The following is a 20,315-nucleotide window of genomic DNA, read 5'->3' as shown; positions in this document are numbered from 1 at the left end:
TTTTTTATTTTATATAATATGCAGCATGTGTTGTTAAGTATTGTTATTCACAGACAGACGTGCTTCCTGGAGAAGCAATTTTCTTCCCTCTTCTTAGAATAAGACTCTGTAAATGAGCCCTAAATAAATGAGCCCTAACAGTACTTGGCCTTTGCAGAAATGGAGCTGGCTTGGGGTGAGTGAGCATGACTGCATGTGCATGTATGGAGGGAAGGGGGTGATGTTTGCATCTGAACCTGGAGTATTGCTCTGTAATTCATCATCTGCATTTCAGCCTTGGCATGACAGAGACAGCGCTCTGCAGGTCAGCTGAAACACTAGAGCACATTCTCCCTCTCCTCTATCCTGTTGGTTTATGACTTCTTAGGGTCACAGGGAGCTGGGGTTAATTCAGCAAAAGAATCCTTTGACTGTGATATAAATTCCTTGGCTTGTTCATAAATTGTAAAAGAAATCCTATGGTCTGCTCCCTGGGCTTGAAAACCGGGGGCCAGGAGGTTAATTGCTTCCCTSAAGTTTTAAGCAATTTCAGTGTTAACAGTTTCTGGCTGCAGTTTGTGCAGCTTCTCAGTTGCCTTATGCMCAGCTATTTAAATGTGTTAATTGCTGTGGGTTGTGTGTATGGATCTGTGTGCCTGTGCAATCTGTGTGTAAACACATTTTATCTGTCTGCTGTTTAYACTGTAGCTTTCCTAATTAGTTGTGTCCTAGTCCCTTCCATTTTTGGGATGTAGCACTTCAAGTTGTGCAACAGTGAAAGTTGTTCTGAAGTAATTGMTGTTTGCAGGTAATCTTACTTTAGAGTTAAGAGAATTAAGGGGTTTAGCTGTAATTCTCTTCTCTCTGTGTTGTCTTTTACCCACTGTTTCCTAGAGACTGATGAGGAACAGCTAATGACAATAAACATCTTCCAGAAAGTGTTTGTACACACAAACATAGGTTAAAATATAACCCGATTCTGCTTTTACTGTCACAGTCCAAGTCCTGATAAAAASCCAGTAAGATAACTAGGACTTTACATCTGTCCTAAATGTTCTCTGAAAAGATGAATGTTTTAATTCTCTGTCATTTGAAAGCCATGACTTATTGTGTCATTCTTACATGTTAAATGCTCTGGGATATGCAGAAAGCAGCTTTGTTTTATAAGCCTGAGTTGAGGTTCTCAGTAAATGTTCTTCTATATMCATGAATAAAACATAATACCAAGAGATTACATTAAAACAACAAAGAGCATTTGGACCACTCACTTCTATATCCTTTGTGCCAATACAGTTAATCTTACCTTTTCAGCTTCCATAAGTAAAAGTTGCTTTATGAGCTTTCAAAAATATATAACTTTAGGTGCTGATTGCCCTCTTGAGATGTCTCCTGCTCTGAGAGCCTGATGGTATGCACCTAATTTTGCCATTGTTGTCTCTTTTCTACAACTTGATTAGGCATTTGAGCATATTTACAAYCATATTTAAGTCCCAACAGTATAAAAAGTCTAGGTTCAAATTCTGCACTTTTAAGACAAAATTCCTGAACGTGCAAAGTATTAGTGATGGATTATAATAATAAAAATCTTCAGTTTTCAGCAGAAGTTCAGTCATCTCTGWGCACAGAAGACTTAAAAGTAGTTGAAGGAAGTAGTGAGTTCAAGTACAGTGTAACTTTAATTTATTACAGTGTAAAATATGTCACTARAAGTTTAATAACTAAACAGGAAGCTGTTTTTTCATGTACGTAATAATGTACAGCCAGGGTCCTCATTCCAACAGATCGTCTGTCGAATTACTTCACAAATAATTTATATTTTCTTATATCGGAGAAAAGATAAAAKAAAAACTTGAAGGGACATCCTCTCAAATGCCAATGAACTATGTGAAAGAATGTGTCTGTATCTAGTCAGAGAACAGCTTGCAAATGTCTACAGATAGGTTGTTYCTATTCAATAACTTTTAAATGATCCCTCTTTTATCTACCCAATTTAAAAAGGAGCTTGCAGAAGGCCTCAAAGGTAAGGATTCTGCATTTYGAAACCTTTCAGTTTATACATCATTGTCCTGTTCATCTCCAGACAAGAGTTAAATCTTTAAAAATACCTGTAAAGTTTCATGCAGCTGTCAGCTTCTTGTTGTCTATACCCATGAATGAGGAAATGCTCTTTGGAGGGGTAGATTATTTGAATGCTACATCTTTAGATCAAATGAGTTACTGATTGATTAATGCATGTTCTTTAAAAGACTTAGTTGACCACTGAGTTCACTGAAGTAATAGATGTTAATTCATAGGGAACCCGAATTGTTTAATTCCACTGMTAGCTGCAAAGAATGGAACTGACTTACTCTTTAAAGTTGTGTCTGGCTTTTATTTATTACTAAAATCTTGATATCACTGTGGAACTGATGAGATTCTGTAAGTAATAATTTTCGTGCCTGCTTTACTGCATGGACTCAGAAAGTGTTCTTACTTTRTATGTTTTTTTACTAGGTTTTATGATGCATTTAGTTGCAAATAGCCAATGTCTCCATTATATCGAGATAATTTTGGACCAGATGGACCAGATAGGACAAACAGTTTATTGGTCTTAACTAGAAGCAGTCTGAATTTGTTGAATAAACCCTAAACTTTGCAGAAAATAAACCATTTCAGMTGTGAAAATACCACTTCTATACATCAGAAATTAAAGCATGGCTAAATACTTAGAAAAAGACAAGTAATAGAAAAAAAAGTTTCAAGCCTTCTGGTTTTCCCTTGTTTTGAAAGAATAGGATTTGAGTTTTTTTCTTATTAAATATGTGACTATTTTTAGTGAATGGGAAATGCACATAGTTGACTTACATAAAACCAATTCTAGTTCTCCCTGGTGCCTGGAAAATGAGTGTTGGAGTTTGGTTAGGAAGCATTCACAAATACACAAGCCTAGTGTTATTCATCATCAGTGGAGAAACAAACCACCTGAAAAAACAGAGACATGTAATCTCTTGTCTTTAGAGTCTGCCAAATTTGAATGTTGGTTAAAATGAAATAGGAAATATCTCTAATTGACCCATACCTGAGGAATTTCTCAGAGAACAGCACTGTTCTCAGAGCAGTCAGAGCTATCCCTTTCTTTATCTGGCCCTCTATGAGTATAAAATTACCTGAGCTTTTGGWGTTTCTGGGTCTTGTCTTAGCTGATGTCCTCGAGTATTTTATCTTTTAGATCACAAAGTTACTTAGCTTTTGGCATGAGAAAGCTGTTCCTGTGTGGGGACTTCTGTACCTTCTCAAGTGCTAAATTTTGAGTGTTTAGTGGCTGAAAATCAGACAGGCCAGAGTTTTGTACAGGCCAGATCACTTTATTGTCTAGTCCAGATGTCATAAAGAAAACAGCTCACTGCTGCAGTTGGCCAAGCTTCTTGATTACTCTTCCGTTCTTTTCCCTTCCTGGAATCCCTGGTCAAAATTACAGAAATGCCTGAGAGATGCACAGCATTAAATGCTTTCGAAGATGCTACTCAAGCATGTAGAAAACTGCCATCTCTACATGAGAGAAAGTTCAGTATTTTGAAGAGGTGTTTGTTTTCTCACAGGCCTACAATACCCAAGTGGTGAGGCTTACTGAATATTTCTTGAATTGTGAATTTTTAATCTTTAGTCAGTGATTGGTTTTCTGGCATTTTCTGATTTAAATTCTGTTGGAATCACTGGGTTCATTGAGTTGCTATTTAATTTAGTTTTGATTCCTAATGAAGTCCTTTTCATGTGGGAAAGATCCAGGTCTGTGTATTTTAGGTTTATTTGGGTTTGTGTGTACATATTTGTGTAGTGGATTAACTGAATTATGTTCGGTTAAGGACACAAAGKTTTTAATTTAATGGGAACACTGTTTAATGGCAAGAGCAGCTGGGGATAAATGTGTGAAGCTGTCAGGTGCCCTCTCTGAGCAGTGTTCTAAAGCAGATGTCACAGATTATAATTTTGTTACATCCGTTAACCTTTTGCCCATCCTTACTTGCTGTTGAATGCTGTCATCACCCCCAGATTATCTCTGAGTAAAAAARCCCTTTTGCAATTCCCATTCTGGGCTGCCCTGTGGATCATCTGGTATGGAGTGTTAAATGTGTGATCCAGATGGCCTCCAAATTCCTCCCCAGGTGAACTGTCTTCTTTCCACYGCAGCTGGGTAATGGTGGTGTCTCCCTTGTAACCCTCTCCCCTACTCCTGTCTAAAGTTRGGRCTTTAAAAAGGATTRYAGTTTGCTYGAACTGYTCTGAAAGCTGGTATTTTGRAGTAATGCACATATRTGTTTATACATAAAAACATATAATTTTTATTTAAGAGAYGGTCTTCTAATCCGTATAATAAGTAGTTCACCCTCTGAAWGGGASCTATATTTAGAACATGGTAAATGGTTTGTGGAATTGTCTGAGGGACCACATTGCTGTAATTATGTCTGTTCAGTTTTTTAAAGAAAACTGAAAAAAACAATTCCTTGAAGCTACATGATCTGATGTTTAATGCAGTTTTTGGTAGGACTTTTTCTGATGTTCATATGTGTTGACCAAAACCATTGATGGTGAATTGCTCAGCTGACTGAGCAGAGACATTAAAGTTTATAAACCCCCCCACCTTGATAATTTCACTGCATAGTTAAAATTCTTCATTCCTTAACACAGCAATTCAGTTTCAATAAAGGCAGAAAGCCAGGAAGTTCCTGCATGAAAGCTAACATGAATAGCTGAGAATTGTATTTAGGTGACTGAGCAAGCTGCAGAGGAACGGGAACAGTGAGGAAGGCTGCAAATTTCACAGAGGAAATAGAAGTAATGCCTGTGTGTGGTTTGAAAGAGCAGTRAGACTGCTGCTTTGGTTTGCTGTGCTCTTCAGACACCTCTGTTACAGTCTCTTCAGATCAGGACTATTTCTCCGTTGGATGTTTCATTTGTTGGGAATGTATTCTTGCCTGTAAAGTACATATTTGCCTAATCTTACTTGTGCTCATTGCTTTCAATAACCRGCAGCACTGGCACTTAGATCAGGTTTCCACCTAACTTGAGAAACAACTTTTTTTTTGTGGCACAGCTGACTACAGGGAATGCAAAATACAGTGTGAAAAYAGCAGTGCATATAACCAGTTTGAATTACTGTCTCAAAGTCCTTATTAGATGTCTAGCTGTAGCCACTGGGATCTTGAAATCTTCAAAAACTAATGTATATTTGGGTTTGCTTCTTAATTGTTTTGTGTCTGAGTTTGGGAAATCTGTGTGCTGCACTCAATGTAAGTGTTGCCTTACAGCACCTCAGAGTGCAAATGTCTGGTAGGAAACTGCCCTGAGTCACACTGGAATGGAAGGATCTGGTGTTTAACTTCTTAAGTTATATTAAGGTCCAGTAGGTATTGTGATCTCAAGCTAGAGATTGAGGGGAGAAAAAAAGAAGAGRTCAAATCTGTCATGACATGGTTTCAGATCAAAATCCCATATGTTTTTCAATCATGGAATTGTTTTTCATAATCCTTGTATTAAGGTTAAATTTATTTTTATTATGCTAAAAGCTTTGGTTTTTTGTTCCTACAAAATCTGGAAGTAGAACGTCTAGACTTTGAATTATGCTAAATCCACTGCAATTTATCCCAGGATTATTTATTTGGGGTTATTTGTACAGAAGTGCCATTAATGTGTTGAGCAGTTCGTTCTGGGACAGCAGGGACATGACAGTCAGCTGTAACTGGAGGGTAAACATGACATTTGGTACATTTGACTTGCTTGAGTGTTCTGTTATTTTAATGAAGGCAATAGTTTTGTTTAGAAAGCAGATTTCAAAAACACCCAAATATAAAAATATTTAGACATTTTATATGTATCTGTATTTAAAAATGCCTTTATATAAAATGCAGAATGCAAGTGCTGTAGTTATTATTTGGCACTGACTTTACCTTAGGTGCACCCTCTCTTAGTATGGTGTTACCACACATTGATGCCATCTCTTGTAAATGTGCTTCTAGCAGCAAATCCAAGAGGAAATTGTAGTTTGTCGTTGGGGAAATCACTTTCTTTCACTTTCATTTTTAGTGACTCCTTGTTGTGAAGACAAGAGAAAAGAGGTACATGACTTGCCAGACTATTTCATTTGCTGGTTTTAGTAATTTTTACTTTTAATCTCCTGTTAGGGATCCATTTATTTTCTGATCACAGGAGTTCTTCATCTGGAAATCTCCACAATTTCTTGTGCACAAGTTGACCTGAATTTTATTGTTCCAGTATTTGTAATTGGGTTTTGATAGATTTTTTTGGCTGTAGATGAATGTGAAAGCCCTGAGGGATAATGTCATCTTCCCAGGAGCTTTTATCACGTGGCCCTTGCTCTCCMGTTTGTCTCAGTGACAATTCTAAACTTTGTGGAAGCACAAACCCTTTTGGACACTTGGAATAGGTCTGTATGAAATGCTGCACTTGAGCAAGMCTTCACATGTGGAAGGAATATTTTTAGCATTCATTCTTTCAAATCTYTCTTTTCCTCTGTTGGYATYTYATTCCATTTTCTTATCACAGTGTAMGAGAAAGTTAAGCTGTTTCWGTTTACCTTACAGGACTTAGAGTGGGACAGAGTTTGTAAGACTTCTCTTGGGGAATGCCTGCTTCCCAATAGTCTCATTGAGGAGTCTGGAATCATTCTGATGAGAAACTGTTTGGTAGCATGAATAATGTTTGCCTAGGCTAGCTCACAAGCAAAGAAGGAAGTTAATTTTTACCAGAGATAGAGAAGGTCTTATGTAGGGTTGTAATAATCTTGCCAGATCTCCTGTYCAAAAGATCAGATATTTAATCTAAGTTAGTTACCTGGGCTCCTGRGACAGTAAATAGAGAGCAGGATGCATTGTCAGAGGGCAGTTTGTTCAGTTCTGAGACACAGAAGAGAGACCTTTTCCAGAGAGCAGATCATAAGAAATTTATGCTAAGAAACTTGGCTGTTGCCAGCACAGATATATTWTACGTGGCCTATTGTTTATTTTGTAAAATCCTAAAACCTTTTGAGATAGAAGATAAGATGCACATTTAAAAATGTGTATGCACAGGGTAAGCAGTTGTGTAAGTACAAGGACACTTGTATACATTTTAAGCATGTAGACTGCAAAGATTAGGTGAAAGAAAATAAGATAAGATCAACATAAAATTTCTTAAGTGGTTTCACTGGTAATTACTGACACAAGTGCCCGCGAAGTTGTTTGTATCAATTAGAAAAACAAGATGGCTCCTAGTTTAAATGTCAGGTCAGAGCTGGCAGTCGTGTTCCACAGTAAAGTTGATATTTTGGAGCAGTGAGGGTTTTTGACGCTACACAGTGTGCAACAACAGCTCAAAGCCTGACTTTGTCAGGTGTGACACGTTGATGTGCAGTCATATTGTTGCCCTCTGCTGGCATCTGCTGAAYTCCTGAGGCCTCACCAGGTACCATGGGGGCCATGGTTGATTTCAGAAGGACTCTCTTAGTCTGATTCAGACAGAGCCATTCTTTGAAGGCAAAAATCATTTTCTTTAAAGAGTCTTGGGGGTGGAGGAGAGAGGGAGGAGGGTACAACTCCTACTTGTCATCGCTCATCTGCTTACAAACTGCTGAAAGCTTTAAATTCTRCATTCAAAAGCTCCCAAACATAAAAATGTCAGCTGAATTAATTAAATATTTGAGTACTGRCAACTGTTGGAGTGTTTGAATTTCGGAGGCATGAATTAAAGTCATCGAGGGTCACGAGAGAGARGATCATATATCAAACTGCTCAGTGAAAACACAGCACTGACAGAGATTGTTGTCATCATCCTAAAAAAAAAAAATCCAAACCCCAAATCACAGAGTTGTGCTTTCTAAGAGATGACAGAACACAAGAGAAAAACATTTGTGTGTCACAAGTGCCTTGCTGCACGATCTTGGGCTGCTGTCATTCACMGAGTTACCTGTGCAGGAGTAAAAGACAGAAAAGAACAAAATAATCTGTGTGTTAAATAGGGGACGGTGTCCATCCTCTTCCTTAAATAATCATCTCACCTCYGGTGCTCTTAAATGTTTACACAACCTGTGGGTATGAAGATTTCATGTCCTGCAGTGACTCTTAGTCAGTATCTTTGGGATATCAGTGAAATAATCTCGTTTGGTTTTTTAAAACTGTAAAATGTARTTATTCTTACTTGCCTATTTTAGATGATTGAGTAGGAGTGTTAATAAGTGCTTGACATTTGGTCCRTGTTAAATCTGTGCATGCAGAAATACCTTTGTGAGCAGAAAGCTATGCAGTGACTTTATAAAATAGGCTTTTGCTCAACTTGTAAAAAACCTTTATTTGAAAAATCACCTTCAGTGTTATGGTTGTGTAGAACAAAATCTGTTTTATTAACAGAAAATTATAATCTTAATTTTTTAAATGTGTTCTCTAAGGGAAACAATATTATCTTGGCTTTTAAAGTATTGTGTATAGGAACAGGAGGCAATCAATTTAGCACTGCATTACCTGAAGAGTTAAAATGCATTTTTCCCAAATGATGGTGCTCAAAAACCCTTTACTGTTTTTTTCTGAACAGCTCAATATCCACATTACACTAATGTGAATTTGGGAAAATCGATACCAAATGACACCAGCGTAATGGAGCATTAAACAAACWCCTTTCAGATATGGGATGCTGTAAGGGAGATGCTAAGATTGCTCTGCTTCTATTTCAGTCGTAAATTGTGACACAAATATTGCAGAAACTTTTAATTAACCAGCTTCTAACACAGATACAGTATTATAAAAGAGTGGATTTTTTATTCCATCGGGATTCTGACACCCAGAGGCCTCTAATAACAACCAGATGTGAAATGGAAAAAATATTTGGGAGCAGTTAATGCTAACCATAAAAGTGACCATGTGTAAATCACTGTAGAATGTGGTTTGAGCAAGGGCATTAGGTGTTTTCTTTCTATTCTTATTTTTCCCCCCAAGGCTGTCTGTATCTATTTATATATTGCTGGTGCAAAATCAGTCTGCAAAGGGAAATATTTGGATCCAGCACTGCATCCTGCTGAGGCAGACGTTTATGTGATATTTTTCCAATGTTTAAATGTGTTCTTTGAACAGAGCGTGGAGATAAAGCCAGAGACAAGTAGTTGAGTTTGACAAAGAGCTGTGCTGCAAGGCCTTCATGCACTGAGGATGCATTTCTGGATTCTGACACTTCTCTTGTTCTCAGGGGAACGTCCTTACCAGTGTCCTTACTGYGACAAAGCTTTCAGCAAGAATGATGGCCTGAAGATGCACATTCGCACCCACACCAGGGTAAGTCCTGCATGAGGGGAAGGTTTTATGGTTACTGGAGGGTTGTCTGTGACTTGTATAGTGAGACGTAATTAATTGCTGTTTGTGTAGAGATTAGGSTCTGCCAACCGAGATATTTTATACTTAACAAAATAAGAGGCAAAGATTCAAGTCATTAACTTATACATTCTAATTAGGACTCCCTTACCTTCTATTTTTTCTGTGTTTGATTTCTTTTATGTTGAAATAATAGCTGTACTAACCTATTCATTAACCCATGGTTATTAATAGATATAAATTAATGTTGTTTACTAAGTAAACAATTCTGTAAAGGCTTCACTGTTACTGAAACTTCAATATCCAGTGCTTTGATTTGTACTGTGCCTGTAAAATCCAAGTCACTGTTAATTTTTCTAGAGGTTGTGCTTTACTAATTGTCATCAATTTTAAGCTGCAAAATGACTTTATGGAACTTTTATTTAACTGGGAGCTGTTACAGCTCAGAGAGGTCAGTGCAGCCTTGAGGCCAAGCTGAGAAAACTCTGCATCTGTTGGGAAATGGGGAGGGTGGCATAGAAGTTAGTGGTCTCCATATGCACCTGGGCACGTAGAATTACTTTCTAAAAAAGATCAAAATAAACCAAAAACTGTTTAATTTTCTACTCTTGTACCTGTGTGTTCAGCATATGAACTGGAGGTCCTAGATAAAGTTTAGCTTTTGTAYCCCAAACTATAGAAGTAATCAGTAGTTTGTGCAGTGCTTCTTTGTAATCTATTGGGAGCAGGCTATTCCCCTGTTGTTAGTTGTTTCTCCTTTTTCTCCAGCTGTTAAATCACTTTAAGAAGTGCTATAAATTCTTTTCCATTGTTATTGTCCCCTCTTACTGTGTTTGCACCAGGAGAAATTTCATGACCCATCTAAGTTCTGCATGACTGGGAGTGGTAAACAAGCTCTGAAACAGTGCCAAATTTAATTTTTTTTCCTAGTTTTTCATACAGTTTGAGTAAAAACAACAACCCTCCCCCCCCAGCCTCTGTAGAAGAAAAATAGAGGGGAAAAAAAATAATAATAGGCTTTTAGAGTCTGAAGTGATATACACCAAGTGATGTTTTCTTCTAAGTATTTTTTAGCTAATAGGGAGGAGTTTAAAAAATAAATTTTAAGGAGTGGATATTTCTTTTTAATATATGTAGACACTGTAATTAGACAGGCTATGCATTGCACTAGTAACGTAATAAAATTTGGTTTCAAGTGTCTCAGGAAATGCTCTGCTGTGTACTGTGTAGGCCAGATRACATCCTTAGAGATACAAAGAGCTCATTTGAAACCAATTGTGGTATCAGTGTTTCCATTTACTTGAGATGTCTTGATCATCTACATTTGAAAGGTCACATTCCAGGCTTTTATATTTTTGTGTGTAAAAATGCTAAGCAGACTGCTGGTCATCCCCACAGCTATGCTATAGGATTAAAATATGCAGGTAAAACATGTTTCTTTAGACTTGATTAGGTTTTGATTCTTTTTGTGGTCATGCTACTCTTATCCCCAAACTTGACAGTGAGGTTCWTTCATGTATGATTGGCATTCTGTGTTCCATTATCTCCAGGTAAATATTTTTTTACTCTGAGATAATGAGAATCAGTTCTGATAACATTTACATGAATAGTAATTCCTAAATTGAAGMCTGTTGCTATAATCTTGCATGTCCCAAGTTTTTTCACAGTTCACTTTATTTAATATTTAAGTAGAACTGGGCAGCTGAAAAATGGAATGTCTTAGGAGGAGAAGAATGGGCTAGAATTATTAATACAAACAATGAAAGAGAAAGCTAAGTTTATTACAAACTGCCGCAGATTTTCAAGCCAGAAGAGGAATTGTGCTGAGTTTGTTGTGCAGAGCAATTTTATTGTTCAGGTGAGTAAATATTAGAGCAGGTACAAGGGAATAAATGGGCATTTTAGCTAATGTGAAAGAACAGAGTGGTAAAGGGAGGTTGGGTTTTGGAAAGGAGTAAGATGGAAGTGAGGGAGCAACAATACTGAGAACTAAATGGGGAAGGCACTGTTTTTTACAAGTACAGTTGTGTGCTTGGCAAGAATGTGAAGATTTATTTCGTCTTAGTAGTAGGTTGATGCTTGTCAGGAATGCAGGGTGTGGGATACAAACCAACCTCCTTGCAACACAGAAAACAGCTGCTGAGCTGTTCAGGTGTGTCTTTTCTGCAGCAAGTGCTCGTGATCTGAATACTGACTCTGAAGGAGGTGTATTCTAACTGCACTGTGTAAGGACTTCTCCAGGGGAGAAAGGTAGGTTCAGAAGGTCGTTTGAAACCCCTGAGCATCAATACCAGTTCACTATAACTTACTCTGTGGTCCTAGGCTATTTAAACAAAGATGAAACTAAAGATTAAGAAATAAAAAATGCACTGTGTTTGTCAAAGGTTTGGGTCCTTTTGTTAGTCCTAAGAACAAGAAAAGCCAGGAAGTCACACTTGAAATTTCTCTTTTCAGTCATTCCGTGTATTGACTTTTCAAAACAATGTAAGATTGCTGACTCTTCCTTTTTTTACCCTTTCCTACACATACATTTTATTTGAATTTTATTCTTGCGTGCAAAAACATTCAAAGAATGAACAGTGAGATGTATAAATACAGAAGGTATTTTTCTATCAGCTGAGCCTAGCAATCTGGAAATTAACACAATCATAGCACCCTTCTGCAAGGGCTATTCTCATAAATAGCTTGGAAAAAAGAGTCTGTCTTTCAGCCAGAAAGTAGCTTAAAATTAATGCTGTGATATTCACCCAAGACAGTAGAGATGAAATCTCCATGTGTTTTACCAGTGGGCTGAAATGCCAAAGCTGATGCTGGGGATCAGGGAAGGCTCCTGGAGAAATCATTGTAGAAAGTTGATTAAGGTCTGGCAGCTGCWAAAGTGAGCACAGCCTGGGTGGCCRCAGGTGTCAGCTCCAGCTCTGGAGTAAACAGAGGAGGTGAGGCAAAACCCCTGCTGGCCAGGGGAGGGGGAGAAAACACCACCCAGAAATACTAAAATGGYACCTTGGAGCTGATTTGTTTCAGTGAAAGTAAATGTTTTTGGTGGGTTAGGTTTTTTTTCCTTAAGGACAAATGTAACAATCTAGGAAAACATAAATGAGGTACTTATTGAAGCTGTTGATGAAATCAATTTACAGACCATCTCAGCTTTGAGGGAGGATGTGCACACTTCCAACCCTCACAGTGCAGGAAACTTCAGCTCTTTCCTAAGGCTTTATTTGATGCCTGACATAACATTACATAGTTTGAGCTTTTACATGTGGAAAAATTACCGTATGTTACAGCAACAGAATTGTTGATGTTTGGAAATATGGCCATTGATAGGTGTTCTGACTTATTGTCAGGTTAAAGAGATGTTTTCATTACTTCTGAGAATGGCAATTGTATTACAGTTGGTTTCAGTGATGGAAAGCAGAAAGAGTCAAAGCCATTTGAAAATGGCATTTCATCACTTGATTTGAATATTTCATATTTACATATAACAGATGTATTTAGCTTTTATAGCTTGTTTAAAAATCTCMTTTCCAGTGGGTGGAAGGCTGCCAGCCTGTGCTCAAACTGTACATTTCTGAGGTAATTTAAAAATTAGAGCAACTTCAGTGTGCCAGTGGGCCCGTTTTTGTTTCATGCATAAGGGCCTACTATTTTAAAACACATTCATATTTAAATATGTTTAAAAACACTGTATGTGCAGAAGTTAGCCAACTTTTATTTATGTGTTTTATTTATGTGTTTCATGGGAACAGGGATAAATCATGGTAAGTATGGTAGTGAGGCAGTCTCCTGCAGAGAACTCTTCCAGTCAGTGTTTGAGCTCACTGCTGGGACAGTACAAAGAGAGGTCCTGAGTTACACAGGCTTTCCAAAGCACTCATTTGGATCTTTACTCTGCCCCTCTTTTCTTTTTTAGAATATTGAAATAATAGTRATTAGGAAATAATGCAAGGACAATATTGACAGAATTTCACTTGTTCTGTGTTTCCCAGGAAATATTTGGGCCTAAAGTTTGAAAAAAGGTCCTGTGTTCTAGAAGTGGCATAGAATGCTGTTGTAAAAAAATGTACTTTGTGTACTAAAATAGACTTCTATGCATGTGACAGTGAGTAATGAAATCGTATGATGTGTTGATTGAATTTGGAGGGCTTTTTCCATATTGGGTTTTATCTGTATTTCTCTGTTGGTGAGATATGAGTGAATTCCCAAACATCTGCCTGAGGATGATGACTTTGCCAGGGCTGTGGTTTCCTTGCCTCTGGAATCTGTGTTTKCACACAGAATGTGGAAGGTTTTGAATCCCACTGCACCTATATTTTCACACTTTTTAATGTTACGGTGACTGATGATCATTCCTTCCTCACAGAGTGAAAATGTAGTTTTTCTGTATTAACACTGTTATTTTCCAGGAGCAGGTGGACAGCCATTGAATTTTCATCATGGCTGATTAAATAAACCCTTCTTCACTAAATTTYAGGGGCTGAAATTACCTCAACAGTTCCAAAAACCACAAAGAAACAAAAACTTTTCAGATTATAGGTATCAAATAATCAGGATTACCATGGAAAATGGGAAGTTAATGATGTGGTAAAGCCCAACCAAGTCCACATACTGGGGCTTTTCAAGAAATGCAATTTTTTCCTGGCAGTCATTTCAGAGAAGATGGGTGCTTTTGTTTTAATTGCAAATTTTATTGCAAAAAAGATTTTTTTATATCTCTCTGAGACTGAATTGAGACCTGTTCTAACAAAAACATTAGTCATTTCTAATAAAAGTCCCGTTTTTGTTTTTAATCTGCCAAAATTATTTCACAGTTGTTCTAACAGGAAAATGTCTTTGCCTGCTCTAATTGTTGGAAATACTTTTTTAAAGGATTTTACTTTTCAACAGAGGAAACATTGTAAAGTGATTTTTAATTGAGGTTTAATATTATAAATTTCAAATCTCTACCACTTCTCTAGAGTTGTAAATTCTCATCACCCTTTTTCTTCCTGTGTCAATGTTATGTTAGTAATTTAAGTAGGCTTCTGTCTCTGGTTGAGTCACTTGCTGTGACTTGCAGAAAATTTCTAGTTGTTAAGAAAGCAACTTTTGTTAGTTCTTGCATATTTTTCACACTTAGACACAAAACTGGACTCCACTGCTATTTTAAGTGTAAGCACTTTTTTTTAATTTTCAGGTTGGCAAAGCTGTAGGATTTCCAGATTTCTCTTTGAGAAATAAGCTCCTGGTAGCTGCAAACATGACTGGAGTGTTTTAATGTCATCTGGCTGGTCATGTGTGTTCATTCTAGGCCAGATTTTACTATTCTTGCTGATTTTTTTTCAGAAATGTCCTTTTATTAATCTTCTATTCAGGTAATAATCAAAGTACACAAAGCAGCAAATGATACTTATTAAGAGTAATCCTGATACTTGCAAATTTTTCACATAAAAACCAGTTGAAATTAGTGTTACTAGATGTATATCTCATKAATAGGCATTATGAAGCTGCTCATAAAGGAAAGCTTTATTTTAGAATGATGAAAAGAAAGAAGATATATAAAAAATTCTTTTATGTCCTGTAATGTCATCATTATTCATGTCTCTCAATTTTCACATTCATGTTCCAAGGGTCAATGTTTAGAAGTAATAAAGATCTGATAAACATTTTCTTTTTTCTCTGAACTTCTCTCAAAGTTCARGCTTCAGCCTGTTGAAAATACAGCTCCATCAAGTTGGGTTCTTAACTTTTATTTTGATCTTGAGCTATGATTTATTTGGTAATAATAGTGTTTAAATTGCTTTTGTGTAACTGTTGAGCTGATGTAATAGTTTTCTAATTTCAGATTTAGAAAGCAAGCTGGAGGCACTCCTACCAAAGTCATCCACGTTTCACCTGTSTAACCAATTTTAACTGGTTCACAGAACCAACCACGTGCACAAGTGCTAAGTTAGTGTACATAATGCATTTATATTTCTTAAGGGAGATGCAGTCAACTGCAGCAGCAGTTAGCAGTTCAGATATTCTGCATTTAAGTATTTCCATCTGCTGTGCTTGCAGGGCATTGTACACACTTTCTGTGCATCAAATGGCCTTGAGCTTTGTCATGTTCTGAGTGAGGTCTTTCTAATGCAGAGCATAATTTGCATAGAATTCAAGGTGTGATTTGTGATTCAGCCATCCATGGATTTTTGATTCAGCCATCCATCTGTACTGCAGGCACTGTTTGATTTGGYGTAGTTGTTAAAATGTTGAATTTCTCTCAGTTCTAATGGTAAAGCCCATCAGGGATGGGAGTTTTTAGGTCAGCATGCCAATCTTAGAGCAAAGCACCTTCCAGGGTACCACTGGTGTCTGCTTGGCCTTTCCTTGTTCACAGGCCAAGGTTATAAATCCTGAACCAAATATTTCTGTTCATACCTGGCATGTTTAAAACTGTGCAGTGTCAGCCACGTCCTGTCTCTCTCRCTCTCCCTGCTCCCTTCCTCATTTAGTTCATCAATAAAAGAAAACACATGGAATCCTTTAGCCTGGCTGCCACCATAGCCATGGCCTGGCAGATGCTTCTGCAACAGAGGGCAGATTTACAGTGCCAGCACTTGCTAAATCCTCTGAAGTCAGACTTGGATGATCTTCCCAGTGAGCTCCTGTTTTGTTGACACTTAGCAGGTTTTTCCCTTTGCTTCATGTTTCAAATCTATCCAGCTTTCTTCTCATCTCAGTGTTGGCCGCTTTTCTCCTTTTGTGGTGGCATTAACTTTTTCAGACCTTTTGCCATGGTTTATATCCTTTTCTTTTCTCTGCTCACGTTTTGAGCAGCAATGGTTATGCCAAACAATCATCATCTTTTCCATGTTACAAGTGTTGCTTTCTTCGAGCATTGTGCAATGGAAATTTGACATGAGGGGGAGAAGGAGGAGAGAGAAAAGGAAAAGCACAGAATGTTTTGCTTTGAAGAAATTGGTCTGTGAGGATGATGTCTTCTTCARAACCAACAAAAAAAGGGCTTTTTCTCTGGAGATGAATTGAGGGCCAAGTTTTGCTCTGGACAGCGCTGTGATTTTCCTGAAGCAGACACAGATGTGAATGGAGGGCAGCTTCACTCAGGGGAGAGGAGGCTGGTGTGAATCAGAGTCGTGTCTGCTGAAGTCACTGGAATATACAGATGGAAGGGATCTAAAATTACATCAAAGGCAGCTTTGGATGTGTTTCATGCTCTACATATGTGAATTTCAATACAAATGCCAAGGGGATGGTTAGATACACCCTTTTTTGCCACAGAGAGTAATAAAAATAGCCAAACATAACCTGGAGGAAGATAATACMGGCCAGGTTTGTGACCCCAGCTTCCCAGAGTTTAAAAATGGCTCTTTGTCCAAAATAGAATCCTGAAATCCACGTAACTCTGAAATGATTGACCTGGTCATAATCAAGTCAGTTCCTCAGATAGCTGAAGACCAAGATAATAAAAAGGGAGCGAGTCCAGCTGGTGCAGTTTGCAGTAGTGAATGCTTTCGTAGGTGTTTAAGATGTGCACATCGTATACTTCACTTTGCACTTTCTGGGCAACAACCTCTACACAGAAAGGCTGCTTTTGGAAAACTTGCAGAAATGTGGTTTGTGTTAACCACAAGCAAAACCAATTAGGGGTTGTTGTAGAAACCTGCTTTTCATATGACTTAKGCATACATGTCTCTTAAAAGTGCAGACGCTGCTCCATGAAACCTTTAGTCAAAGCTCCCTGTGACATGAAGTTTTTGGGCTAGATGAGGATAATTTTGTTTCCACAGATCACATCTATTTTAGGTAATTTGTTATGTTTYCTTCTCTACTGAAGAATAATGGAAATAACACTGCCTTTTCTAGGAAACTTGATGRGTGAGGACTCCACAATGAAGAACTCTGTCTTTGCCCCACTGAGGTGTCTTTTGCCTGCTCTAAAGAGAGGGACTGGGACATACCCAGAGCAGCCCTGACTGTAGTGCACTGGTTAATGCTGGTGAATCCTGGCAGGATTCCAGCCATGTATGGAGACCTGATGGTTCCCAACACACTGAGAGTAGGAATTCGATAACCAGGCAGCTTATTCTCTTTGCTGCTTCAATGCCTGAGCTGTTCTATCTCACTTATCCTTGGATCCCACATCATCTTTCAAAAGAATGTGACTACTGCCTATTATTGRTTAATTCATAGATTTAACTTCTTTTTGCCTATTGGTTTACAAGTATTGTTTTCAAATAAATTTAGTAAAAAGTGTTCACTTTTCTTAAAATACCCTTCTTCAGAGCTTAAGCMATACAGAATTTGAGACTACAGAAAAAAAKAGAACAAGAGWGAAAGAAGTATAGTTGATTCTAAAGTGAGGRTGCTTCTAGAACATTAAAATTTTAATAAGGCCATGTGCAGTGCCATAATGCTGATTTTTACATTTAATTGATTTATTTAATTGKTGATTTCTGTGCAGTTCTTTTGTAGCTTTAGTGGAATCTAGAAGGAATTACATTTATATAAATTTCTACATTAAGGAAGAACTTCAAAAAAACAGGTCTTTACATAAGTGGCTTTCCTTATGTWTCTCTAATTATTTATTTGAGGTCGGTTAGATTGTGACTTTTCTAACATCATGTGTTACAGTAGCTGCTAACCAATAGTTGTAATAAAAATACAGATGGCTTGGTTGCCATCTGCACTTCTTYCGAGATTCTGCAATGAATATGTGATTAACCTTCTGTCACCACTTTTCAAAATAAGTTTTTTTGCTTCCACAAGCTTCCCCTGTACCTCCTCTTCCTCTCCTCACCTCTYCCTGCTTGGAAATGTGCTAACAAACCTGAAGTTTTTGGGGATTATCTTGCTTGTCTGTATGCTTTAAGCATTTGTGGAGGGTAAAGGAAAGGACATTGAAATTTTATGTTTCTGTACCTTACACGTGACAAAAAGCAGACTCCCCAAATGGCTGGATTTGAAAGACTGGAACAGATAATTAATTCATAAGTGGGTGCTGAAGTGGAAACTGTCAGGCCACAGCTTTCCCAGCTTTCACTTAATCATTTGAAAGTCRTTTTCTGTTGTTTTCACTGACTGTAATCCCTTGGAGAGAATATAAAACTTGCACCATCCAGCATGGAATTCCACTCCTTTAATGACCTGGGCTCTGTGTTGACTCACTTTCACTCGCTGTTGTCATTCCATGCAGGAAAAGCCATACCAGTGCTCGGAGTGTAACAAGGCTTTCAGTCAGAAGCGAGGCCTGGACGAGCACATGAGGACCCACACCGGRGAGAAGCCGTTCCAGTGTGATGTGAGTTCCTCTCTGCTTTGTCTTCTTAGCCTCAGTGCAGCAGCAGGAATTAATTGCAGTGACACCACGGCCTTGCACCTCTTGGCTGTGGCATGGTTACATTTCACATGGTCTTGGATTGCCCAAGGAAGGAAAGGCCATCAGGGAATTTTATGTACCTCCTTTGGTTGCCAAGAGTTCCCCTTCATTTTATGGATTTGGACCCCATAACAGTTATTTTCACCATAAGTAATGCAATTTGAATTTTGCAGTTTACAAATCCATGCTGGTTGGGTTCCTGTATAAATTGTGTGACAGGTTAATAGTTGGAGATTAGTTTATGTAGCAAAAGGTATTTCATTTATTACATGGAATCCGAATGCTTCTGATGTTGAGTGACACAAATATGAATTCAGAATTGCCAKTTTCTTGTGAAATCTGGTCTGATATTTTCAACATCTGCTCATAGCCTTTTTTATTGTTCAGTGAGGAAATCTGGGATGCTGCGCACGCTTGCAGCGCTGAAATGCAGCATATCCTGTGACAGTTCATAGATCACTGTCAGGTATCTTTCTTGTAGCCTACCCCCTTTGTATACAACATCTCTCAGCTTTTGGGAAGGCTCAATGTGCAGAAACTGCTGGGGAATAATGTCTTACAGAGCTCTCAAATGCCAAAATTGTTGCTCAAGGATTTAGAGAAAGGCATCCGAATGGAGYGTGGAATTAGCGTAGGTGTTTTGTTTTGTGATTCTGACTCTTCATGAAGCATCCACAGTTATGTCAGCTCATCACAGTTATGCCAGCTCTCRGTTATGTCCTAGATGGCTCAGTCTGAGCAGCTGTAAATTGCTCAGAAATTTCTAAAATTAAGTGCAAAATTAGAATAACGGCTTGGCAGGAAAGCTTTGAGGSTCTGTTACTGTTCTGGTTTTTAATGAATGATCTGATGTTGTTTCATTGCGAATAAAATATATTAATTTCATGAAAAAGTTCAGCTAAGATATTTTGCTGATGTCTACAAGTTAGGAGATTTGCTGTATTCTTTTGGGATAATCTCAGCCTGGCTCTGGATACTTGAGTACCTTGAGGATTCCTCTAACTCCAAACCATTGTCAATAACTTTTTCAGATTGCTATACTGTTTATCAGCTTCTGGCCAGTTTGCAGTGTAAATGCAGTTTTCCCACACTGTGGATCCAAGATTCACTGCTCTTGGATTTAGTGTGCTTTTTCAGACTAACTTGGTAGGGTGGCTCTATTTTATTCTTTTTCCTTGCTTTAATTAAAAATAGGAGCTGTGTAAAATGTATTTTCCAGTTTCAGCTTTTCCTTCACTTTTCCTCATGAATTAAATAGAGGTGTGCTCTCCCAAACCATGGCATTCTGGAAAAACAGCTGAAATCTGTGTCTGGTCCTAGTCCTTCTCTGAGAATTTTTGTGTGCCTTCATTTACTGGAGATATTTTTTGTAATTTAAATTTCTGCCTTGTTTCACCAAAATTGCTCTTCAGAAGGAGTCTTTTGCTGGCTGCACCCTGCAGAGTCTGCTGACCTTTGGGGGTTTGGATGTACCAGCAGTTGCCTCCATTGTCCATCCCTGTACTCTTCAGTCAGCCAGGTGCCCACTGTGGTCTGTTGCTTAATGCACACTYAGAGAGTGTTAAAATTGATGTTTTCAATAGTTACTCCTTATTTCACCTGGGCTCCTGTTCTGTGCGTGCTGGGGACACAGTAAAACTGTCACCCAGAGC

At 38.0% G+C, this 20,315-nt stretch overlaps 1 protein-coding gene across 1 annotated transcript in view; it reads left to right on the top strand.

Moving 5' to 3' along the window:
* The window catches only part of PRDM5 (PR/SET domain 5), a 57,385-nt gene that overhangs the window by 33,570 nt on the left and 3,500 nt on the right, over window positions 1–20,315 (top strand). Inside the window, exons 14-15 of the mRNA XM_057380562.1 lie at window positions 9,187–9,272; window positions 18,481–18,585. Coding sequence (XP_057236545.1) covers window positions 9,187–9,272; window positions 18,481–18,585 — 191 coding nt within the window. The remainder of the gene's footprint in view (window positions 1–9,186; window positions 9,273–18,480; window positions 18,586–20,315) is intronic.

The sequence above is a fragment of the Malurus melanocephalus genome, unplaced genomic scaffold, assembly GCF_030028575.1.
Source record: "Malurus melanocephalus ecotype Western Australia unplaced genomic scaffold, MMel_1.1 scaffold_460, whole genome shotgun sequence".
Lineage (NCBI taxonomy): Eukaryota > Metazoa > Chordata > Aves > Passeriformes > Maluridae > Malurus > Malurus melanocephalus.
The sequence above is the reverse complement of the archived record's forward strand: the minus strand, read 5'-3'. Positions and strand labels throughout refer to the sequence as shown.